This window comes from Cricetulus griseus, chromosome 2 (assembly GCF_003668045.3).
Source record: "Cricetulus griseus strain 17A/GY chromosome 2, alternate assembly CriGri-PICRH-1.0, whole genome shotgun sequence".
NCBI lineage: Eukaryota > Metazoa > Chordata > Mammalia > Rodentia > Cricetidae > Cricetulus > Cricetulus griseus.
The window spans coordinates 102,276,099-102,301,101 of NC_048595.1; the positions used below are offsets into that span (position 1 = coordinate 102,276,099).

General features: G+C 41.5%; 3 protein-coding genes across 6 annotated transcripts; 2 read left to right on the top strand and 1 right to left on the bottom strand.

The window, feature by feature from the left end:
• The first annotated feature begins 429 nt into the window (after positions 1 to 429).
• Positions 430 to 10,592, top strand: Ndufb6 (NADH:ubiquinone oxidoreductase subunit B6). 3 transcript variants are annotated; one of them, XM_027403378.2, is made up of 4 exons: positions 430 to 735; positions 2,817 to 2,858; positions 8,099 to 8,143; positions 10,414 to 10,592. In XM_027403378.2, the coding sequence occupies exons 1-4, from the start codon at positions 556 to 558 to the stop codon at positions 10,480 to 10,482; spliced, it is 336 nt and encodes a 111-aa protein (XP_027259179.1). In that variant the 5' UTR covers positions 430 to 555; the 3' UTR covers positions 10,483 to 10,592. The 3 variants fall into 3 exon arrangements, with proteins under 3 accessions (XP_027259179.1, XP_027259180.1, XP_027259178.1); XM_027403377.2 differs by having other exon boundaries at positions 437 to 735; positions 2,817 to 2,909; XM_027403379.2 differs by lacking the exon at positions 2,817 to 2,858.
• Positions 10,593 to 11,007: 415 nt separating this feature from the next.
• On the bottom strand, positions 11,008 to 12,612 carry Smim27 (small integral membrane protein 27). The gene is made up of 3 exons (XM_035439927.1): positions 12,119 to 12,612; positions 11,549 to 11,740; positions 11,008 to 11,233 (listed from the first exon to the last, which is right to left on the bottom strand). Exons 2-3 carry the CDS (start codon positions 11,591 to 11,593, stop codon positions 11,111 to 11,113), a joined length of 168 nt encoding a protein of 55 aa, XP_035295818.1. The 5' UTR covers positions 11,594 to 11,740; positions 12,119 to 12,612; the 3' UTR covers positions 11,008 to 11,110.
• Topors (TOP1 binding arginine/serine rich protein, E3 ubiquitin ligase) lies at positions 11,437 to 22,932 on the top strand. 2 transcript variants are annotated; one of them, XM_027403374.2, is made up of 3 exons: positions 11,437 to 11,594; positions 12,777 to 12,974; positions 19,411 to 22,932. In XM_027403374.2, exons 1-3 carry the CDS (start codon positions 11,592 to 11,594, stop codon positions 22,333 to 22,335), a joined length of 3,126 nt encoding a protein of 1,041 aa, XP_027259175.1. In that variant the 5' UTR covers positions 11,437 to 11,591; the 3' UTR covers positions 22,336 to 22,932. The 2 variants fall into 2 exon arrangements, with proteins under 2 accessions (XP_027259175.1, XP_027259176.1); XM_027403375.2 differs by lacking the exon at positions 12,777 to 12,974 and having other exon boundaries at positions 11,453 to 11,594.
• Positions 22,933 to 25,003: the final 2,071 nt, after the last annotated feature.

A 25,003-nucleotide genomic window follows, 5' to 3' on the forward strand; every position in this document is an offset into this window, starting at 1 on the left:
CTGGGTCAACTGCAGCTCCATGACTCCAGTTTCAACGGCCCCAACTGCTGAGCCTCATTCTAACCCTCTCCCTTTCCCTTTTTAAGCAAGTGCCTCCCGCCTGTCCTCTTTCCTTCCATTTCTGTTCCCGATCGGTTAACACCTACCCCTCCCTTCGCTCCCTTTCCCATTAAACTCCATGTGGGTTTGGTGGATCGTGTTTCATCGCCGGAAGCTGCAGCAAAGAACAACATCCCCTACAAGTTCTTTCTTCCCTGAACTAAAGCCCCAGGACCTCTCATACTTTCTATACCACACCCACTTCCCGCCCTGAGGGACCTTCAAAAAAACTTGCTCTTAATCCGGGGTCTTTAGAACCAGGGTCGGCGAAAGGGCTTTTGCGCATGTGCAGATCCTGACTTCCGGGAAGGAGTCCCCCGACTCCCCAGCCGTGTTTGGGTGTGACGTCATCACAACGCGCGGTCCCAGGTGCCTTCAAGGTCGCTTCGAGGAGCGCGTAAGTGACCGGCGGGTTTCAGGTGCACGCCGAGTCTCTTCGGCAGGCTCGCCGGGGACATGACGGGGTACACACCGGATGAGAAGCTGCGGCTGCAGCAGCTGCGGGTGCTGAGAAGGCAATGGCTGAAGGACCAGGAACTGAGCCCCCGGGAGCCCGTGTTGCCACCGCGCAAGACGTGGCCCCTGGAGACATTCTGGAATAACTTTCTGCGGGACGGGGCCCTGTGGAAGAAAGTGGTGAGTGATGAGCCACACAGGCTCAGTTCCCACGCCGGGTCGCAGCCCGGCCACCCTCCCACTCCGCGGCTCCTCTCAGTGCCATCAGGGCCCGACCCTCCCAGTTCATGCCCCGGAGGGCCCTCAGGGACAGTCAGTCCGGGGACTCAGGTTTGCAGAGACTGTCACATTAGGAGAGTCCTGGGTAGGGATCTGGAGTCTGGGAGTGGGTTGGTTTTAGGGGGGATGGTCCCGTTTGGCTGTCAGGTGTACTGAGAAGTCAGACCTTAGGTTTTAAACTCATGTGGTTCTTTGGATTGTAGATACCTTGTTAATTTTGGCAGTCACTGGTTGATAACTTAGCTAGTGATTTAAGAAATGAATCATTTGTTGAATTTTGTCTTACCTTGCTTTGAATGATTAATTTTTTCTTCTATAATTATCTGCTATAATACATAAATTCTAGGTTGTCTTTCTTCTGAAAGGATGTGTTTTAGTCAAATTGGATGCCATAGAAAAGCCCCCCCCCACCCCAACAGTGGAGTAATGTTTATCCCTAGAGCACAAATGGACTTTGGGAGCCCATTCCCTATGGAGGGATACTACTGTAGCCCAGATACAGGAAGGAGGGCCTGGGTCCTCCCCCAAATGATGTGACAGACTTTGGAGGGCCTCACTATCCCTGGGGAGGGGTTGGGGTGGGTTGGGGAGTTGGTGGGGAGCATGGGAGGATGGGAGGGCAAGGGAATGGGGGGATGGATATACAAATAAGAGTGCTTCTAAAAGGAAAAAAGAAAAAAAAATTCCACTACAAAAAAAAGAAAGGAAGGAAGGAAGGAAGGAAGGAAGAAAGAAAAGAAAAGCTCCCCTCCCCTTTTTTGTCTGTTGACTTTACTTTTAAAAAGGTGTACCAGGAGAGAGTTCAGTGAGTTTAGAACACCCATGTTTTAGTAAGAAGCCTCACTTTTTTCTTGAACATGAATGCCGTATATCTTGCAGAATGCTATTTATCCTAAACCTTGTCTTGAAGTCTTGCAGAATGTTTCTTATCCTAAGTCTCATTCTCTGGAGTCTATGGATGTCCCAAAGGAAGTCTCAGAGGTAGTGAAAATATTGGAGTAAGTAGTTTAGCACCAATTTGTCAGGAAATACGTTCCATTTAGAAGTTTGTAAAGTAATTATCACACTCTTTGTTGGTGGTAGGATTTTTTTTGGGGGGTTGGTTTTGCTTTTTGTTCCACACACATTGAAAAATGAGGTATCTTATGCTAGTATAGCAAGTAGCACATGCTGGTAATCACAGCAACTCCAGAGATTGAGTAAGGACTGCTGCTGAGTGTTCAAGGTCGGGCTGGGCTACATGGTGAGCCAAGTCAGCCTTGGCTAAAGAGAGGAACCCTGTGCTGTTATTTTGTTTAAGTTTAAAAATATTTTTTTAAAAAAGGCGCAAGACGAGATGTGACAATGAGAGATGCATTAACCATAGTTTATTACAGGTGGGGGAGGGGGAAAGATGAGAGAGAGAGAGAGAGAGAGAGAGAGAGAGAGAGAGAGAGAGAGGTAGAAGAGGAAGAGAGAGAGAGCAGGGAAGAGGTAAGAGACAGTAAAGAGAAGAGAGAGAAGAGAGTTAGTGGTCGACCACCAGAAACAGAGAGAGTGGAGAGATGTGGGCTCAGGCTTAAAAGGGGGAGCTCGAGCATGAGCAGAGTCCCTACGAAGCCCTGTAATTAATGACATATCCATGACGTGGCCCTTTGAGCTGCCTAGGTATCTGCCTGAACCTTTCATTCTGTCTCAAAATAAATTAATAAAAAGTAAAAATGAGGGGTGGATGAGATAGAGAGATGACTCAGTACTTAAGACCACTTGGCTTTTGCAGAGGACCCAATTTGGGTTCCCAGCACCCACAGGGTGGCTGAAAACTTGTCTATAATTCTAGTTCCGGGAGATCCAATGCTTGGTTCTGTCTGATCTCCAAGAGCACCAGGCACACTCATGGCACACATGCATACATGCAGACAAAACACTAATATACATAAATAAATCCAAAATTTTAAAAGAGGATATTTGCTTATTTTGTGTGCTGTGTTTTCCCCCCACAGATCTTTAAGACATACCGGGCCAGTCTCTTCACTGTTTCTCATGTAATTATACCTCTGTGGTTTATTCACTATTACGTCAAATATCACGTAGCTGTAAGTATGTGGTAAATGTGTGCTTTTCAGAATTTGTTTTTAATATCTTACAATAATTTCCTGTGGCTGTGCTCTACTCAGGGGATAATACGCCAATTTAAGCCAATTTTGAAGTTTTTTGGATTCTTTGGGGTAAAAGGTTTAATGGAACTTAAGTACACATATACAACTAGTTTCAAAACTTGAAATTCTAAAGGTTACTCTTATGTACAACTAGTTTCTAACTTGATATGGTCAGAGTGTCTAAACCTAGAGTCCTGGCAGGAGGTGGGAAGATGATTTCTGCTGCCCTTTTAGCACAGGTCAGGTATGGCCTATCATTCAAAACAGGTCTTGTCATCCTTTCATTTTCCTTTCCTTTGTTTTTGCCTGATTTTCATAATTTTCTTTCTTTAAAAGCTAGGGTGACCAAAATAGTAACTTTTTCATGGAAAGATCTTGCATGTTTTGTCCAGAGCCCCTTGCCATATTTTAAAGACAAAAGATAGCACAGTATTGTTGAATATGGTATTGGACTCTAGGCAGTAGGAGAAGGGCATACAGTTTCTGGGATGTCATGGAAGAAGGAACAGTGATGATGACTGTGTTGACTGTTGGCACTCAAATAGTGTAAAGAGGGCATTCTTGTTTTCAGTGAGAGTTGTTAAGAGTAGGCTGATCATGCCTATTTGGGGAGCCTTAATGACAGCAGCCTGGTGTAGGGTATTAGACTGTGGGAAGGAGGAGTAATGAATCTGAGGTGTATTGAGACATCAGAACCCAAATAAGGTAAGGAGGCTAAACTTCGAAGGGAGAGGTGATGGTGACAGATTTGTTATATGTGAGGAGCTTGATCAAGTGAGTGCATAGGGGTTATTTCCATGAAAAGGGAGAACACCTTGGGGGCTGGAAAGGGAAGCTCAATACTTTCATTGAAAGTATTGGTATGAATTCATAGTTATTACTATGCATTCATAGGTAGATAGAGAACCATGAATGTGAATGTGCTCTTGTATGCATGTTTGCTAATCTGTGCATTGAGAAGGCCTGGGAACAAGGCTGCCCCTTAGTTATACTCTAGTGGGTAGCATCTCAGTGTTGTAGCCAGGAGACATTTGAAACGGTGCTGCTTGACAGAAGCAGCAAGAAGAAAGCAGCCCGAGCTTTGTGGTATTGCTGCCCAACGTTCATTATCTGAATTCAGTCATAAGAAATCATGAAACAAGCCCAATTGGAGGGAAAATCCAGTGAAGCGAGATTCGTGGCTTGTTACCTTCAAAAGTGTTAAGATTGTGAAGTTGAAGAATGTCAGAAGACAGCTTGAAGGACTTGGGTTCTCCACTTCTACCATGTGGTCTCCAGGGGTCGAACTCAGGTTGTTTGACTTAACAGCAAGCCTTTTTTGCCCTATGAGCCATCTCCCTGGCCCGCATGTGTCTTTTGAGCAACAAGAATGGAGTCCCTAGTATGCCCTCTTTTTGTTATAGAAAGAATATATAGAAAAGTAAGTACTTGACATCCAGGAATATGTATTATGTTGGAAGATAGGTGGCATTCAAGGAAGAGTTTGGAGGGAACAAGTTATGCCAGTTAGAAGGAAAGACAAATGTCAGTGGCCAGATGAGCATGGCCAGAAGTCCTCCAGCCTGAGGAGATGTCTCTCTATTGATTCAATAAGCTGAGACCAATTTAGGGAAAGTTTCAAATCTAGGGGGAGGAGGTGAGTTATAGGTGTAATAAGCAGTGAGAACTCTTCCTTGTGTGTGAATTGAAACTAAATCTCACATACTGCAAGCTAGCCTTGAACAGTGGATCTCTTCCCTTTCACCTGATGACATCCATGAGCTTCCACACACAGCTGACTTTTCCACTGTTAAGTGGGAAAATGACATGATTGTGAAGGAAATGTAAAAAACAAAAACAAAAAAAACCATCGAACACAGATCAAACGAAGCAAAGTTCTACACCAGGCAGATCAGCTGGAGGTTATTGCAGTTTGGTATGCATTAGAAGTTGGGAAAAAAACAAACTGATTTGAAATTACATGCTTCTACGTCCATAATAGTTCCTGGAGGCTCCATGTTGTCATGGCCTGTCTGATGTGTCAGCAATAAGGTTAGTAGGGGCTAGTAGGGATTTGAATTGGGTTGGTGCCATTTCAGAAACCAGTCAAATGGATTTTTTTTTTTTGCAACAATAAAATGGATTAACAATTTATATCTCTAAGGCTCAGAGAACGGTTTACATATTTCTGTACTGATGGACTTGAAAGCCATGTGCATATACAACTCCATGGGCCTTTTCCTGTCACGGTTTATCTTACTTATTTCCTTGCTGTTTTAGCAAGGTGATCTCTGGAGAATGCTGCCTTCTGGCAGGGAAGGTTTGAAACATCCGAAAGTGGCTGTTGTACAGAAGTGGTCAGAGTATTGTCTGGGAATGTCTTTTGTTTTATCTTTTAAAGTGTACTTTTATCTTACTTAAATGGCCATGCCTCTGATAAAATCGGAACAAGCTTATTTTGTCTTTACCACCTTGAAACTAATTGAATTTGAGCTCTTAAGGCAATTCCACTTATAAATGTAATCACATTCTCTTAAGCACGTTAAACCTGTTTTTAAATTTTATTTCTTCAATCTTAATTTTAGGTGTTTATATGGCATATTGGTGCCTCTAAGGAGCAGTTTTTTTTTTTTTTAACTTAAAATCAGAAGTATGTCCATTATACATTTTCATTATAATCCTGACCCTAACCTGTTAGAAGTAGCCAGATTCTTTTATATATATCATAAACACTGACAACAGAATATGGACCATTTCAACTTTTTCTTTTTTAGTTACCTATTATTTTTCTCTTTTTTTTAATTGAGCTATACATTTTTCCCCACTCCTTCCCTCCTCTCTTCTCCCCTTCCACTCTTCCCTCTGCCCCCCCATGCTCCCAACTTACTCAGGAGGTCTTGTCTTTTTCTCTTTCCTGGGCAGATCCCTGTATGTCTCTCTTAGTTAGGGTCCTCTTTGTTACCTAGGTCCTCTGGGGTTTTAGGTCTTGGAGAGTTTCATACAACTACAATGTGTTTTGATTATATCTCTTTCCCAGTTCTTTCCAGATCCACTTTCCTTCCCTAGCCACCTTTACTTACATTTTAAATATTATTTTCCATTTGTGTTTGCTTGTGCTTGTGTGTGCATGCATGCGTGCGTGCGTGCGTCTGTCTGTCTGTCTGTCTGTCTGTCTGTCTGTCTGTCTGTCTGTCTGTCTACCTCTGTGTGATTTGTACACATAGTACAGATGCCCATGGAAGCCAGAGGAGTCAGATCTCTCTGGAACTGGAGTTAGAGGCAACTGTGAGCCAGGCATTTGGGGTGCTGGGAACTGAACTTTGGTTCTCTAGAACAGCAGTATGCACACTTAACATCTAAACCATCTCTCTAGTCCTATCCTAACTTACAAAGTTGGCATTTATCTATTTATATTGAGTGTAGTTTCCTTATCATCTCTGTGGCCAAGTTGTCTTAGGATTGAAGACATTTGTCCTCTAATAGAAGCATATTTAATATGCTACAGTATTGGGTTGACAAAAAGAGACATTAATATGGTTACTTCTCTGAGGATTCATGCTTTCTTAGCCACTAGTGGCCAAACTTCAACATTTCATGTTTGGTGGGGTCTGGGGCCACTTATCTTTTATTCTTTCTCTTGGTAAATTCTGCAACTTTATTATAGTAACATTTGTTTCAGTAATTGAATTCTACATCTTTCTGAAGACATTTAATATCATCTTGACTTTGGAAGCAGTTCTTTTTAGGATAAAAATTTTAAATATGTATTGTTATTATATGGGTGGGCTACAGCTGTCCTGCAATATGCTTGTGGAGATCAAGGGACAATTTTATGGAGTTGGTTTTCACCTTTTATTTTCATGTGGGTTCTAGAGATGGAACTCCAGTCGCCAGGTCTGTATGCTTTTCCCAGAGTCACCCTGGCCCTGGCCACAGGTCATATAATAAAGACATTTTATTTTCTTTGTATTGTAATCTAAGTTTCTCTAACAATCTTGGCCCCCTTGTCTTATCTCATGCCAATTATCTTTTAAATATTTTGGTGTGGTATCTTGTGCAGACAGACATACACACTTTATGAGTTTATTTGTTCTACATCTATGTAATAAGCACCTCTTATATGCAAAGCACTGTAAATAGGAATGTAGCCATATACACAGCAGATCGTGTCCCTGCCTCATGAAATACTTGTTTTTGTCTTGGAGACTGGCACTAGGCACGTGAATAAGAGGCTTATATGGTTATAGGAGGTGATCAGTTCTCTAGAAAAGTAATTGAGCAAGGCAAAGGATTAGAGAATGACAGGAGCTGCTGTTTTAATTGGGCCTTTCTGTAGAAGTGATACTAAAAGGTACCTAACTGGAGTGAGGTGAGGGGATGCACCCAGGAGGAGTGCATTTCAGGTAGAGGAATCAATGAGCACTAAAGTCCTGGGACACATCAAGCTTTATTGATTTGACTGATAGCTAGGGAGCCATTGTGACTAAGGTAGAGAGAGGAGAGGAGGGGAGAGAGAGAGGAGAGAGAGGAGAGAGAGAGAGAGAGAGAGAGAGAGAGAGAGAGAGAGAGAGAGAGAGAGAGAGAGTCAAATAGCGGTGAGATCATAGAGGGTTTTAGAGGTCATAGCAAGGATTCCATCTTTTTCCTTAGTATGAAATTTTGAGCTAAGATGTGATCCATGTTGAAAGGGTTGTGCTACCTGTGTTGTTGGGGGTGTGAGTAGAAGCAGGCTGGCTAGTGGGTGCTGTTGGAGCAGTCCTGGCAGAACATCAAGAGCATGGACAAGGGAGGTACTATTAGCTGGGGAGAATCCGTTGGATGCAAGGTATTGATCAGGGTGGTTCCGGTAGGGTCTGCTGAGGAGTTACAGCTTCTTCACAGGCTTTTGGTACTGAGGGAATATTGGTGCCATTAGCTAAGATAGGGCACATGAGGAGCAGCAGCAGTTGTGGGGCTAGGGGAAGTTAAATTGTGGGTGTGATTAACTTTGAGATGCCAATTGACATAAGTAGAAATGTTGAATTAACAGTTATATGGGTCCAGAGTTCTAGGAAAATTTGGGACTTAAGTAAAAATTGGGGATAAGATCTAACATTTTCACAAGAAATTCTAACACTGTAATTTATACAGAATTATTTTTATTGCAGAAAAAACCATATGCCATCGTTGACACGAAGCCCAAAATATTCCCAGTAAGTCTGAAAACTCCAGTTTTTCAATTGTACATTATTCTCCTTCCCATTCTACAAATGATTGCCAAACTCATTAGAATAAAATGATCCTTTCTTACTGTCAGCTTAAGTGTGTTTGTGTATTACTGTAGGAGGAAAATGGAGGATAGTATGAAGTAGCAACTGAATTTGAAAATGAGGAGTGGACACTGTGTTTCTCAACCTTGTTTTCTGATCTTGACTTCTAGAGCAGAAGGAACTCCCAGCTTTTCATGAGAAGAGGACTATAGCATAAGCTTAAAACTATACCTATCGTTAATTCAAATTTAAATTAAGCTGAGTGTGTTGGTGTGCATCTTTAATCCCAGCATTCCTGTGCTGAGAGGCAGGAGGCTTTCTGTGAGTTGGGGGCCAGCTTGGTCTACATAGTGAATTTCAAGACAGCCAGTGATATATATATATATATAGTGAGTTTCTATCTCAAAATGATAAAGTATTTTATTATCTTGATTGTGGCGATGATCTCACACTTCAAAATTATACAGTTTAAATATATACTTTATTACATCTATAACTGCTTTAATTTTTAAGTCCTCATATAAACAATATGTATCATATATAATCAATTGGTATTTTTATTGGTTGTTGGTGAGGCTATTGTTTAGTATACTAAAACACGTTGTCTGTCTTTGCTTACAAATAATTAGTGAACCAGCATAACTGTAAATTCAAAAACTTCCATTAAGTAGCATATGTTACAGTAGTCTTATTATCAACAAGGGACTTTTAGGGAGAGCTGTCAAATTTGGCTAACTGTACATGTTGGAACTCTGCTTCAGGAAATAACAGGAAACTTCTGTTATTTACCTACATGTAATTGATGTGTGTCATACCCCAGGTAGTCTCAAATTAATAGGCCATTAATTTGCTGGTTTTGTTAGTTGCCTAATTAATATTTATTCTTTGCTTGCCTGGTTATTTATCTAGTTATGTGATTATTTTGCCATTCATGCACAAAGGATAAGACCAAGCTCTGTGGTTTTGTAGCATTTCTTTTATTTCTCTATTTTCTTTTTTTTTGCTACAGTGGTCCTTCCCTGTTTCTATGTTATTGACCACTTCCAGAATCTTCCCTTTTAAGAAACTGCATAATGGTCATCTCATTTAGAATAGAACAGGCCATGACAGTGTTGCAAGTCTCTGGCTTAACAAAACATGTTTGTTTCCTCCTTCCTGATGTGATAGATTGGTATGGGTCAGGCTCTCCTCCCCAGTCTGTCTCAGTCCTTATTAAAGTGAATGCAAGAGCAAAATTTTTTTTGTGTAGCTTTGGAGCCTATCCTGGCACTCGCTCTGGAGACCAGGCTGGCCTCGGAACTCACAGAGATCCTCCTGCCTCTGCCTCCCGAGTGCTGGGATTAAAGGTGTGCGCCACCAACGCGCCCAGCCGCAAAATAGCTTTTTTATGCAATGTCTGAACATGGAGTAGAGTGGAATAACCACCTATTCAGACTTAATGTTCTATATCTTTTCTGAAAACTGTAGGTGGAGGTTGAGAGGGTAGGAGGGAGGAATAAAATACTAAATCTTGTAATGCTAAATATATTATCTTGATTGTGGTGATGGTCTCACAGGTGTATCCATACTTCATAATTATACAGTTTAAATATGTACTTTATTATGTCTATACTCTTTAATTTTTAAGTCCTAATGCAATAGTTTGATTAATCTTTTTAAACTATATATATATATATACATATAATATATACATCAATATAGGTGGAAATATAGCATCCAAATTGAGATTTTTAAAAAAATTATTTTTATTTTATGCACATTGGTGTTTTGCCTTCATGTATGTCTGTATGAGGGTGTCTGGTCCCCTGGAACAGGAGTTAGAGTCAGCCGTGAGCTGCCATGTGGGTGCTGGGAATTGAACCCAGGTCCTCCGGAAGAGCAGCAGTGTTTTTAACCACTGAACCATCTTTCCAGCCCCCAAATTTAAATGTTTTAAGTAAAATGGAAAATAATTTTGAAAGTTTGTTTATTTGAGATAGGGTCTCTCTATGTAGTCTTATTTGTTCTGGAACTTGCTGTATAGACCAGGCTGGCTTCAAATTTAGAGATCCACCTGCCTCTGCCTTTAGAGTACTAGGATTAAACGTGTATGCACTACCATGCCTGGCTTAATTGTGAGTTAACAAAATGTAAAGTATGCTTACAGTAATTTATTGTGTTAAATAGATGTTGAAACATTTTACAGTTTACTAAACATTTACTTGTTTTCCTAGGGTGATACAATTCTGGAGACTGGAGAAGTAATTCCGCCAATGAAAGATTTTCCTGATCAACATCATTAAAGAGCACTTAAAACTTAAAAGACTTGTGTAACAGCAAAAGTCTCTTCATATAGTTCGTATTTACTGAATCTGTTTCCTGGAAAAGTAACTAATAAAGCTTATTCTCAGAGTGTTGTTAATATTTCTTGAGACCGACAGTAAAAAAGACAAATACTAAAGAGCCATCAGCTACTTTTTTCCTGTCCGTTTTGATAAACAGGATGCAAAACACGTTTTAATCACGTGATAGGTTTGTTTACATACTGATGTGGCATGAGGTTATGAAGTGTTTGAAGCACTAGAATGAAAATCTATGATCTGGCCCTGTAGTGGTGGCACACGCCTTTAGTCCAAGCACTCAGGAGGCAGAGGCAGGCGGATCTCTGTGAGTTTGAGACCAGCTTGGTCTACAAGAGCCGGTTCCAGGATAGACTCCAAAGCTACACAGAGAAACCCTGTCTCGAAAAACAAAAAACAAACAAACAAAAAATCTATAACCTGATACAGAAAGAAAGGGCTGTTTGATCCATATGAAAAATTAGCATGCTAACGCGTATCACAAAAGACCATACACAATTTTGTATTGTGAATTTTACTTTTAAGTCTACATAGGTGCCATTTGAGGGACAAAACCAGGTTTTGCTGGGAACTACCAAAGTTCGTTCATTTCAAAGAATTTGTCTGGAAAAGCCTTCTGTAGCTGTCGTCGTGCAGCTACAGTTGATGCGTAGATGACGAATCCCCAGGAGAGCAAAACGATCACAAGTAGCAACTAAAAGAGGGGAGGAAAGGCGAAAAGAAAAATCAATGTGCTGGGTAGTTGGCCTGCTCAGGCCAGGTTACCAGCTAGCTACAGGTGGGAGCAGCCTGTCAGGCACTAGGACCCAGGCCTGAGGCCAGGGCCCGATAGCCATGACGTCAGGGGCGGAAAAGCGTGTCCTCCAGGAAGAGGCGGAGTCGGGGGCGGGGCGTAAACGCTCAATATAGGAATGGGTTTTGGAGTTCCGAGCTGTAGACGAACAGTCGGCCTTTGCCTCGCGGGCAGAGGGGTGCGGCGCCTGGGAGTTCCATCGTCCTCGCTACCTACCGCGGAGTAAATCCAGTCCAGGGTGCGGCGACTCACGGGCCTCATGGTAAGGGATCAGCAGGGGTGGGGTGGCGCGGACCTAGAGCTCGCTCCCCGAAGCCGTCCGCCCCGCTGCAGCAGCCATCTTTCCGCGGTTCCCGGCGCGCTTCCGCCCGAAGTTGGGGCGCGTCACGTGATCCGGGCCTAGCCCGCCTTTCAGGCAGCGGAGGAAATAAAAAATTTTAAAATCGCGCTTTTTTTGCGCTTAGATGGACATTCCTCAGTCCCCTTTTCCTCCAGTCGCAGTGCCTTATAGCGCAGAATAGTGTGCCATCGTGTGCATGTGAGTTTATTTGAAAATAGGCTGTTAGAATTAAAGTTGCCGTCCCATACCCGCGTCCGTTTCCACAAGATGTGGATAAACGATTATATGTGTATGCTTGGCACGAACAGTATCATCCACTCCCTTATGTAACTGGAGAATCGTTGTAAACTGTTAGTTCGGCCATTCATCGAGAACGTCTAGTAAGAATGCTGTCGCTTACTACTGGGAATGTTTTTAGATATGTGGCATTTTTAAAAATGTGTTACCCGCATGGTGGACCTGCCACTCAGCAAGTGTCGACGGGATGTTTAATCGAGTCTAGGACCTCAGCAAATGTGAAATACCAAGTCCCAAGGAGAGCAGTTTGGCAGGCGGGCAGCTCGGCCTGAGGATGCTGGCGACGTCCGCCCAGGAGCCCTGGCTGGCGGAGCCCGGACTGCGCGGCTTCGGGCGCGGATGTCAGACACGGTTTTAGTCTGGATTGCAGGGGCGGGAAGGGGAAGCAGGCCGCTAGGAGACAGGCGATGGCTGGGGAAGTGCTCGACGCCTGGTGTTCATCCCAGCTAAAGAAGACATGGGGACGAAGGCTCTGTGGGACTCGGTCCGATTCTTGTTACACTCGAGAGGATTACAGGAACTCGTCGAAGTTCGTGGGGTTTCGGTTTTTCCGCGTTATTTGGCAGCGATGAGTTCGTGCCTTTCCGCCCCCACCCCCAAACACGCGCCCCCCGTGGTGGGGGGCTGGGCAGGGTCTGGCGTCTGCCCTAGGCTCCGCCCCCTGCGGGCTCCTTCCACGGCGCACGCGCCCGGAACGTGGGGGGTGGGGCCGCCGTTTGCTGGGCGGGCTCGGAGGGGGTGGAAGGATGGGCCTCGCCTTCTCTCCGCCCCCAAACTGCCTTTGGTGATGAGCGTTCTACGTCACAGGGGTCGCAGCCGCCGCCGCCGGGGTCTCCGCTGTCTCGCGAGGAGGGAGAAGCGCCCCCTCTGGCGCCTGCTGAAGAGGGGAGGCGCCGAAGCCGCCGGGTACGCCTTCGCGGATCCTGCCGCCACCGGCCGAGCTTACTGAACCGACGGGAGCTGGCCTCCAGCGGCCCGGCCGGGCCTGCCCCCGCGTCCTCGGAGGTGAGTCCGGTTTGGCGGGACCGGGAACGGGCCTCCGAAGGCCGGGGTCGCGATGTCGCTACGACACGGGGGCACCTGTGGATCGGTGGCGGTGGGCGAAGGAGGGGAGTGTCACACAGCGCCGCCCGAGGAGCGCGAGCTTGAATGAATACTGGAAAGTGCAGTGTGTCCCAGCAGAACTGCGGCCCCTGCTAGGAAGTGTGACCTTGGCGAGTCCTCAGCCCCTGGACCCAGTCTGTGAAATGGGAGTAGCATTTCAGTTGATCCTTGTTATGTAATGTATGTCGTGTGTCTGTCTTTCCATCCATGCCAGCCGTTTTCAGGGCAAGGAAACCACTAAGACAGTGAAGTTGTGCAGTATTAAACATGTGGGCGGGCAGGGTTTGTGTGCCTTGCAACTTCATCACACATCTAGTTAGTGCAGCTTTCCTTCTGGGCTGGTAATTCTGATTTGTAGACTGGAGAGGGGCAGTGAAGAAGTAAGCACAGGGATTTAAGACTGAAACTGGAAAGCGTTTTTTGGTGGGTAAGTTTCTAGATTAAGAAACAGAGAAACAGGTGCTTAAGATTTAAGCTACTAATAGGTAGAGATTGTTGTTTGGGAGGAATTGAGGGTTTGGATTTTTAGTACATGAAATGCAAAAGGAAAAGCCGCAGTTGGCGCACTCAATCATCTTATCTGGAGTGAGTGGCTTTCACGGGGAATAGTTCTCAAGCAAACCCCTAATGCCCCATTTTGGGGCAGGGACTCTTGTAGCCAAGACTGTCCTGGAGTTCTTTTGTAGCAGAGGATGACCTTGATTTTCTGACTACTCTTGCCTTCCTCTTCCAGTGTGCTGGGAATGCAGGGTATTCCAGGGTGCCTGGTTCGGATAAATTATTTTTATACTGATATTTGAAATCTAGCTCCAGCCTTCAATCCCAGCGCTTGGGAGACAGGCAGGCTAGTCCCTGAGTTCGAGGCCAGTGTAGCTTAGAGTAAGTTCCAGGACAACAAGGGGTACACAGAGAAACCCTGTCTTGAAACCACCCCTCAAAATAAGAATTAAGTTTGGTCACTTATGTCCTATAACTTTTAGAATTGATTACTCAGACTTACAAATAGAACCCAGATGGCTTTTAACAGCCATTGTTCTTGTTTGTCTACATCTACTTGTGAATGTTATTAACCACTTTGCTTAGATACATTAGGTATATAATTGTTATTTATTACTATTGACTATTTTTGGAAACCTATCAGTTATTGATGATGGTCACTATCAAAATCAAACTTTTCCATAACTTATGCTGCTATGTTGAGTTCTTACTGTTCATCAAGCACATGAATTATATCCCTTCACATAACTTTTTTTGTCCTCTTTCAAATGAGTGCTGGTTGCCAGGCGGTGGTGGCACACACCTTAAACCCCAGCACTCGGGAGGCAGAGGCAGGCGGATCTCTGTCTACAAGAGCTAGTTCCAGGACAACCTCCAAAGCAACAGAGAAATCCTGCCTTGAAACTCATTCCCCCACCCCCACCCCCCAAAAAAAATTTAAATGACTGCTGGTATTCCATTTTAGAATTGAGAATGTTTGTCCCGGCTTGGTCTCTGGAGGAATCAAGCTAAGAAATGGTGATTCTAACATGGTGTGGTGTCACATGCCTTTAATCCCAGCACTCAGGAGGCAGGCAGATCTGAGTTGCAGGCCAGCCAGGCCTACATAATGAGACCTGTTTCTTCCCTATTCCCACCATCCTAAAAACTGTCGATTCTTGGTATTGACTGATGCTGCATTAGAGTTAGCATCGCTAAAGTACAACCAGATGGTTAAATTCTCTGTCCAGTGATAATTTAAGGAATACTGTAGAAGATAACTGTCATAGAAAGTCTTGTGGGGGGGGGGGGAGAAAACCCTGAAATGCACTAAGTTTTCCAAACTTCCAGTCTAGCTTTATCTCTCCCTATTTTCCCTGGGTATGTTTGACTCTGTTATCTGAAATTTCTCCTGAATTATGGTATAGAAGGGTTTGTATCTTTGTTAGAATCTGTGGATTTGAAGATTTAGGAAAGGTTCAGTGCATCCTAAAGTAATAGACTTTGTTTTGGTTTTGACTGTTCAGGAAGTAGGAGCAGAACTGGCTAATTTGTTCTGGAGGAACTAATTGGTAGTCCTAAATCCTAGGTTTCTAGGGTAGATGAGCATTAATGAGGCTTCTTCTAAAACCCAAAATACAAAATATAAATGGTTCCATATTTGCCACCTAAATAAGGACTTGTTGTGCAAATCTCCCATCTCAGTCTGTTTCCTCGCTGTTCCAGTATGACTGTTAATGTATTTACCTAAGTGTGTAGTCATCACCCAGATCTCATTTATGGATCATTTTCATCTTCCCAGAAAGAAATCTCTTAACCAGCTCAAGTCATCCTTCCCTCTTTATAGATTTTGGTCATTTGTACGAATGGTACCATATAGTATGTGGTCTTTTCATTTATTAGAATGTTAGGTTGTAGCAGTCAGTACTTAATTACTTTTTATTGCTAAGTAATTTTGTGAACATATGTTTTTTATATAACCCACTGGGTCCAGTTACTGCAGCCTATAAGCATATATGGCTGTATGAATATGCTGGTGCCTGGGCAGCCTACCTGTAGAGTCAAAGGAAGTGACTCTCTCTCTTCACAGCAGCCATTAACTATTTATTTATAGGTCCTCAGTTAAGGGTGGGGCTTTGGGAGTACACACACATACACCTTGATTCTCTGATTGTGAGCTGCCATGTTGGTATGAGAATTCAGCCTGGGTCCTTTGCAAGGGACATCTCCCCAGCCCTGTGCTATAATTTTTAACTGGCTTGTCAGACACTTACAGTTGCTTATTCTTAGTGCGTTGATGACCAGTAAAAAGTCTCTGCATTACAAAAAAATGGCTCTGACCAAGGTTGAGAAGCCTTAGCAAAACCACCAGGTTCTTTCTCCCCTTGAATCAGTGACTTCCCCAGCCTGGGTTTGACCATGTTGATAGTTACCAAACCATATACTGTTAATTCTGTAAGTTGATGAACAGTTCAGTTACCACGTCTGAGACACCAGTAACTAATCTGTGACTTTATTTGGGTGTGTTTTGTAGTTTCTTTTGAGTAAATACCAAGATTATTTTTGGGTAAATACTAAGTAAATACCAATAAATGCTAAGGCAAACAATTATTCTACTTCATTTGTAGTTTAACAATTTTAGTAGTGCTGATTTTTGAGCAGGCAATCTCTTGATTATATTATCATTACATTGCTATTTTATGTTTCTAATTGTACCATATTGTGGAGCTAAATATATTGTATGGGAAAGACAAGAAAAATCTAATTGTTCTTTTTACCTCTTGGTCAGTCTTTAGTCTTGTGCTGTCAAAGTAATATGTTTCTCAAAATTAGGGAAGATTTAAGGTTTCACTTTTTCAAAAAAAGTATACTTCATTGATGTTTGGAGTTTACAGTCTAGTATCCTTTAATTATTCGTGGGTTGTGATTTATTTTCGTTTTATGGCACTGGGAATAAAAACCAGGACTGTCTTACCTGTATCAGACAGGCCTACCACTGAGCTACATACATTCCCAGGTCTGAGTTGCAAATTTCTTGTGAATTAGAAATGGTTAGTGAACACTAAAGTTCTACCTTCCAAAGAAACAAATTAAGATAAAATGTGTTATATCTTGAAATTTGCTGGTCACTTTTTTTTTAATCAATCCATTGTATTGAGGGACCAACTAAAGTGAGTGCTGCATGTTCCTCTAGTTTTAGTGGAAGCCTGGTTGTCAGCTCTTGTCTCATAGCATTTGCAGTTCCTTCCCTTTTTGCCATTTGTTTGCTCTGAGCACAGACTGTCCTTGATCCTACAAGGTTTTTTTCTTTCTCTTTCTCTCTCTCTTCCTCATGAGTCATGAATCTTTTTTTTCTGAATGGGTTGATTATTAGAGGGAAATACTAAGAAATTTATGTGATGTTGTTAAGAGTTTGAATACATTCAAAAGCGCTGAGGATGTAGCTTATTGGTAGAGTATTTTGGCATTTTTGAGGCCTTGGATTCCATTCCCCAGAACTACTTACATAATAAATAAACAGAGCAAAAAACAGTATTATGTATTTATAATTCCACTTTGCAAGACTGTTGAAGAGTTCTGAATAAAAGACTGGAAATATCTGGACCATTAAAGAGACATTTGTTTGGATTAATTGGCTTTCTCTTAAGTTATCGTTTTGAGAAAGTCAAAATGCCTGAAGTGAACATGTTTAATTTGGAAAATCTGGTGGAACACTTGTACTTCTGTGATAGTTTAAGTGTTTGATGAGGTTTTTTTGTTTTGTTTTTTACTTTTTAGATCAATGAGGTGATTATTTAGGAAGTGATAGTTCTGTTATTTAGCCAACTTAGCATTTGAGTGGTGATGGAGTTTCTTATGAAAAGAGTGGAAGATGAGTAATAGGCCCAGAGAAATTTAAAGAAGGGAAGTTTTTAAATATGTATACTACAATTTTTTTAAATATGTAGTATAAAATGGAATATAAGAAAGGCTTTATAAATGAGGACTGAAATAAAATGGATATTTGATTTCGGCTCCAGGAAACTCATTTTGTAAGCTACAACCTGATGTGATATATGTAAAGAAAACTGATCATTAACATTCTCGTGATGGGGGTGCAGACAGTAAGAAAGGAGACATTAAATATATACTATACATTGTGGTTTCACTTTTAGATTCAGCAAAAAGAGAAGATTAGGTCTGGTGGCCTGCACTGACAGTCTTAGAACTCAGGAATCAGAGATAAGATCATTACACTATGGTTTTGGAGGCCAGTATGAGCTACATTGTAAGACCCAGCCTCAACCAAATCAAGACAACAGCAAAAGAAGCTTAGACAGGTTCTTTGAAATGCTGGCTGGGGGGCTGGAGAGATGGCTCAGTGGTTAAGAGCACTGGCTGCTCTTCCAGAAGTTCAGAGTTCAATTCCCAGCAACCACATGGTGGCTCACAACCACTGTAATGAGATCTGGTGTCCTCTTCTGGCCTCTAGGCATACATTCAGACAGAACACCGTATACACTTTTTAAAAATTAAAATAAAAAAGATTGGGAGCATGGGGTGGGGTTGGGAATGGGAGGATGGAGGGAGAGGGATCTGGGATTGGTATATAAAATAAAAGATTCCTTTTAATTTAAATAAAAGCTAATTTAAACAAAAAACAAAAGAAGAAATGCCAGTTGGTAGTGTTAGTGGCTCACACCTTTACTCCCAGCACTTGGGAGGCAGAGGCAAATGGATTTCTGTGAGTTTCAAGGCTAGCCCAGTCTACAGATGAGTTCCAGGATAGCCAGGACTACACAGGGAAACCCTTTCTCAAAAAGAAGAAATACTTAGAACTATGCATAAGCAGTGATTGAATATAATACTTTGGTAGTAGCGTGGCAGTCCTCGTGGCATCACTACAGTTGACATTTACTCAGTTGTTGGAGTCACGTGCTACCTTCCAGTGCTACTGGACCATTTTTTAGTGAAGCTTTCACTGAAAGCTATAGCATTGGCTTAGACAGATGAACTTTCTCATGTATTGTATCCTATAAAATAAATTGGGTACACATAAATTATTTCATAGACTATTTTAGAAACGTAAATACCCAGTAGTTAGACTGTTAAGTTATACAATTCTTATATATATATATATATATATATATATATGATTTATTTATATGTGTACAGTGTTCTGCCTGCGTGTATGCCTGCAGGCCAGAAGAGGGCACCAAATCTCAACTCATTACAGATGGTTATCAGCCATCATATGATTGCTGGGAAATGAACTCAGGTCCTCTGGAAGAGCAGTCAGTGCTCTTAACCTCTGAGCCATCTCTCAGGCCCGACTGTTAAGTTAGTAGAGGCCTATATTATAGGTAGACCATGGTCTTAGGTGCGTGCATGTATGTGTGTGAAATACAAAACCATATGTGAAAAATAACATGAGGACAAGAGGCTTTCCTCTGTTATGTAAGGTCTAGAAAGAAACATGATCATAGCATCAGAAATAACAGAATCACTAAAAAGGTAACTTACCATGAGTGGGGAACAAAGGTACATGTTTGATTTTGTGCTGTTCTCTTTGTGTGCTGTTCTCTGTGACTGGGTTGGTGTCAAATACTTATCTAAGAACTTACTATATACTGGGTATTTTCCCTGATGTCTGACCTACCGGTGACATTAAAGTACAGATAGTAACACTTAAGAGTACAGAAGAGGATTTTATCCTAGGAAATACCATCTTGGAGCTTGTGCTTTAATTGCTATGTTGTTATGCTTTTTTATTATGTATTTTTTTTATTTAAACCATTCATTTTTGCCAAAGTATGAACAAAGTTTTTTTTTGTTATCATTTTATTGAGTTACTGATACATTTTTTTTTTCTCTTTTACAGATAATGGCCTCAGCTGCTAAGGAATTTAAAATGGACAACTTTTCACCTAAAGCTGGTACTAGCAAATTGCAACAGAACGTACCAGCTGATGCATCTCCTGATTCTAAGTGTCCTATATGCTTGGATAGATTTGATAATGTGTCTTACTTAGATCGATGCCTACATAAGTTCTGTTTTAGCTGTGTGCAAGAGTGGTCAAAAAACAAAGCTGAATGTCCACTATGTAAACAGCCCTTTGATTCCATTTTCCATTCTGTGAGGGCTGAAGATGACTTCAAGGAATATGTCCTAAGGGCACCAACTACATATGGTTCTTTTACTGTGCCTCCTGAGGTTCGAAGATTTCGCTACCGCACGACTATGACAAGAGAACGGAATGCTCCTTTTTACCCAGCCAGTAGTACCACAACTAGAAGAACAACTGCCCCACCAGACAGTGGAGTACTGTTTGAAGGGTTAGGCATTTCTGCAGCAAGACCTAGAGACGTTGAAATTCCTCAGTTTATGAGACAAATGGCATTAAGGGGGACAGCTTCTGCAGATGAAAGGTCTTTGCGGAAAATTCAAGAACAAGATATCATTAATTTTAGACGAACTCTTTATCGAGCTGGTGTTCGAGTTAGAAGCATTGAAGATGGCGGCCGCTACAGGGATATTTCAGCTGAGTTCTTCCGTAGAAATCCAGCTTGCCTTCATAGATTAGTTCCTTGGTTAAAACGTGAGCTTACGGTTCTTTTTGGAGCCCATGGATCCTTGGTAAATATTGTCCAGCACATCATTATGAGTAACGTTACTCGATATGATTTAGAGAGTCAGGCATTTGTGTCTGACTTGAGACCATTTTTGCTAAATCGAACTGAGCATTTTATACACGAATTTATCAGTTTTGCTCGATCTCCCTTCAACATGGCAGCTTTTGACCAGCATGCTAATTATGATTGCCCTCCTTCATCTGAAGAAGGCAGCCATTCTGATTCTTCAGTCATAACAATATCACCAGATGAGGCTGAGACTCAAGAGCTGGATGTGAATGTATCCACTGTTAGGCAGGCACCATGGGACGACGAAACTCCCGGACCATCTTACTCAAGTTCAGAGCAAGTACATGTTGGTATGTCTTCCCTTTTAAATTCTTCAGACAGTTCAGATGAAGAACTTGTCCCCACAGGAGCCACCTCTCAGGTACAGGAAGAACAGACCAATGACGACCTAAATAATGACAGTGATTCATCATCAGATAATTGTGTCATTGTTGGGTTTGTTAAGCCACTGGCTGAAAGGACCCCAGAACTTGTTGAACTGTCTTCTGATTCTGAGTTGGGCTCTTATGAGAAAGTGGAAACAGTGAAGACACAAGAACAAGAGCAGTCTTACAGTTCTGATGATAGTGATGTTTGTCAGTGTTCATCTCCACGTTCTCTTCTTGGAAAGGACGAGCAAGTGAGTAAAAGCCCTTGTGATTCTGATAGAAGAATAAAATCAAAGAAAGAAGAGAAACGATCTACATCATCGTCAACTCCCAGGGACAGTTCATCTACAAGAGGAGACAGAGTATATTCCCCATATAACCATCGACACAGGAAGAGGGGAAGATCGAGAAGTTCAGATTCACATTCCCAGAGTAGAAGTGGGCATGATCAGAGAAATCATAGGAAGCATCATGGGAAGAAAAGAATGAAGAATAAACAATCCAGAAGTAGGGAGAGTAGTAGCAGACCTAGAGCGAGGAGGGACAAAAAGAGATCAAGAACTAGAGAGAGCAGCTGGTCAAGAAGAAGCCAGACCCTTTCTCTGAGCAGTGGGAGCAGCAGTAGATCAAGATCTCGTAGCAGTGATCATGACAAAAGAAGATCACGAAGCAGAAATCGAGATCGCTATTATTTGAGAAATAATTACGGAAGCAAATATAAGTGGGAATATACTTATTATAGCAGAAACAAGGACAGGGATGGTTATGAATCATCATATAGGAAGAGGACTCTTTCAAGAGCCCATTATTCTAGACAATCTTCAAGTCCAGAATTCAGAATTCAATCTTTTTCTGAAAGGACAAATGCCAGGAAGAAGAATCACAGTGAAAGGAAATATTACTACTATGAAAGGCACAGATCAAGAAGCCTGTCTAGTAATAGGTCAAGGACTACATCTACTGGGCCTGACCGAGTGAGAAATGAAAAGCCTGGAGGGAAACGAAAGTACAAAACCCGGCATTTGGAAGGTACTAATGAAGTGGGTCAGCCATCCCGTGATTGTGCTACCAAAGTGAAGGACAGTCATTACCAAAAATCATCAAAACTGGATGGAAATTATAAAAATGAGAGTGACAGCTTTTCAGATAGCCGATCATCAGACAGAGAGACAAAGCACAAGAAAAGGAAAAGGAGGGCACGGAGCCTAAGTGTAGAGATAGTTTATGAAGGAAAAACTATTGACACAACTAAACACCATAAAAAGAAAAAGAAGAAACATAAGAAGAAGCATAAGAAGCACCATGGAGATAATACTTCACGTTCCCCAGTTATTATAACCATCGACAGTGATAGTGACAAGGATTCTGTGCTAAAGGCAAGGGTGGACCCTAGCAATAGTAAACTTCCACAGCCTGTGCACAGTGAAGTTTTGACTCCTTCCTTGGAAGAAGCATTTGAAACTAAAGATGTTGTCACAATAGAAGATGAGCTTGGTGTCTTGGACAAAGAATGTGATGTTACTGCACTTGCTGATGACTTGAATACCAGCCAAACTCTGGATAATAGTGTACCACCCGCAGTCTCAGTTGAACAAACTCTTGATGTAAGAGAAGAAAGCACCTTTGCTTCGGATTTGGAGAGCCAGTCCAGTAATACATCTATTCAGTCAGAGCCATCAGGACCATTGCCATCGCCACGGACCTCATTATTGTCAGTGTCTCTTGGTGGAGACTGATATGTCTTAAAACTGCCAAAGCATCTCATTGATAATTCAGAGGCTATAGAAAAAAAAAAGAGGGAAAAGTCATCTGGGTGACTTTTGTTGCAAAAACTTTGCCTCAAAATATTTTAAGTGTTTGTGTGTGTGTGTGTGTGTGAATTTGTAACATTATTTGTTCAAAAAGTTATGTATGTCCCATCCCCAGATATATGCACTTTTAAGTGAAGAAAATGTTGCTAGCAGTTTATTTAAAACTTGGGAACCTTTTTAAATAAAAATAAAAAATTTAGAAGTTATTTCATAAAGCCATATGGTATTGACATATTTTTATGCTAGTATTTTTGAATTTTTTTTGAGAGTTATTCTGCAAATGTGTTATAAGCTGGGAGAATGCTTTTGGACAGTTATTTTTCATAAAAAATTTGTATGATTCAAAACCATTTCTTAGGCTGAAATACGTCATTTTATTCTACACAGGCTATCTTGACATCTGCCAAAAGCAAGAGTTTAGTATTTTTTTTTTTTGTTTATATACTTGTTTATCCAGACTGGCAGTGAAACAAATGTGTATTCAACAAAAGACAATAAAATAGTACACTGTAAAAGAATTCAGACATTTTCCTGTGCAACATTGCTTTCTTTAAAAGTTTTGCTAGAGCCAAAGTCTTAAAGACTTTGGCATTTACAGGTCCCAGTTGGTTGGTTCAGGTCTTTAACAGGGAGTATCGTAGAGGAAAATGACTTTGAAGCATTTGACTTACTACAGACACAAGCCCTGGCCTAACTTTTCTTTGACAGTTTTTCACACCAAGTGGCTCTTCATTTTTAATCTTTAGAGAAAATAAGATAGCTCTATATCTAGCCCAATAAAAGGATTTTCAGTAAACAGCAGAGCTTGAACGCAATCCAAATTTGGGCCTCAATTTGCCTTATTTTTCTGTGTTCATTTTTAGTGGAAATTGGAAGCCTTGCTGCTTGGCAAGTCTGTATTGTGTTTTAGTGGGAGAACAAGGCAGGTAGACTTCTTGCCCTCAAGGAGGTTTACGGATTGTTTAGCTAAACAATTATGTAAATATAACACTTCAGGGGGACTGAAGAGGTGGCTCAGAGGTTAAGAGCATTGGCTACTCTTCCAGAGATCCTGAGTTCAAGTCCCAGCAACCACATGGTGGCTCACATCTATAATGAGATCTGATTCCCTCTTCTGGCATGTAGGCAGAATACTGTATACATAATAAATAAATAATCTTTAAAGAATATATAACACTACAAACTTTAGTAAATTCTTTGGAGTGAAGATACATTTTTGTATACATGTAAGATAGATATATGACCCAATATGAGGTTGAGGTAATAGTTAGAATCCAGAAAATAAGTTGGCAGCAATAGTATCTGAAAGCAGGAGTGGGGCCTAGCATGTTAGAGGCAGGGTTGCTGAAAGTAGAAACAACTTTGGTTTAAAAAAAAAAAATCCTCAAAATTTTAAGCAAATGTTTTAAAATTATAGGACTCTAAGGTTAATGCTGACAGTTTGAAATCTCACTGAGAAATAGTGGAAAGGCAGGGATTGAGGGATGGACTTTATAATTACAAGAAACTTTGTACTGTGTGTGTGTGTTTTGGGGTTTTGGGATGCTTTCCCTTCTCCCATTTTCTCCCCTCCCATCTGAATCCACTCTCTTTTTGTCTCATTAGAAAGGAAACAACTGGGCTGGAGAGATGGCTCAGGAGTTAAGAACACTGACTGTTCTTCCAGAGGACCTGGTTTCAACTCCAGCACCCACATGGTAGCTAACAACCATCTATAATAATGAGATCTGGTGTCCTGTCATGCAGGCAGAACACTGTATACATACATAAATCTTAAAAAAAAAAAAAAAAAGGCTTCTAAGGGATAAGAATAAAATAGATAAAATCTAAAAAATCAGTTGAACAAAACAAGGAAAAGAGTCCAAGAGGAAGTACAATAAAAACCCACTCATTTGCACACTAAGGAATCCTATATAAACACCAAACTAGAAACCATAATATATACACAAAGGACCTGGTGCAAACCTGGACATGCTGCCTCAATCTCTGAATCCTGTATAGGGCTGATGGTATCCTTTGCCTTACAGAGCTTTTCAGTTTTGTTGATTTAGTGCCTGCACAATTGGTGTTCTGTTCAGAAACGTGTTTCCTGTGCCAATGAGTTGAAGGCTATTCCCCACTTTCTCTTCTGTCAGGTGCAGTATTTCTTTGTCATTTGTATAAAGGAGGGCTACTGATTTTTGTGAGTTAATTATGTATCCAGCTACTGCACTAAAAATGTTTATCAGCTGTAAGAGTTCCATGGTAGATGGGGTTACTTATGTATACTATCATATCATCTGCAAGGAATAATACTTTAACTTACTACTTTCCAATTTGTATCCCCTTGATCTCCTTCAGTTGTCTTATTGCTCTAGCTAAGAATTCAAGTACTATATTGAATAGGTATGGAGAAAATGGACAGCCTTGTCTTGTTTCTGATTTTAGTGGAATTGTTTTGAGTTTCTCCATTTAATTTGATGTTGGCTATTGGCTTGCTGTAAATTGCCTTTATGTTTAAGTATGTTCCTAAGGGGTGTTGTGTTTTGTCAAAGGTGTTTTCTGCATCTGAGATGATCATATGGTCTTTGCCTTTTGGTTTTATATGGTAGAT

What these genes read in the sequence shown, in the direction of transcription:
- Ndufb6 (XM_027403377.2), top strand. Translation starts at nt 556, where the DNA reads ATGACGGGGTACACACCGGATGAGAAGCTGCGGCTGCAGCAGCTGCGG. An exon ending in GGGCCCTGTGGAAGAAAGTG is followed by an intron (nt 736 to 2,816) that starts GTGAGTGATGAG and finishes TTCCCCCCACAG; the next exon opens with ATCTTTAAGACATACCGGGC. An exon ending in CGAAGCCCAAAATATTCCCA is followed by an intron (nt 8,144 to 10,413) that starts GTAAGTCTGAAA and finishes TTGTTTTCCTAG; the next exon opens with GGTGATACAATTCTGGAGAC.
- Topors (XM_027403374.2), top strand. An exon ending in CTGCCCCCGCGTCCTCGGAG is followed by an intron (nt 12,975 to 19,410) that starts GTGAGTCCGGTT and finishes TCTCTTTTACAG; the next exon opens with ATAATGGCCTCAGCTGCTAA.
- Smim27 (XM_035439927.1), bottom strand. Translation starts at nt 11,593, where the DNA reads ATGAGGCCCGTGAGTCGCCGCACCCTGGACTGGATTTACTCCGCG. An exon ending in TGGACTGGATTTACTCCGCG is followed by an intron (nt 11,234 to 11,548) that starts GTAGGTAGCGAG and finishes CCCCTCTTTTAG; the next exon opens with TTGCTACTTGTGATCGTTTT.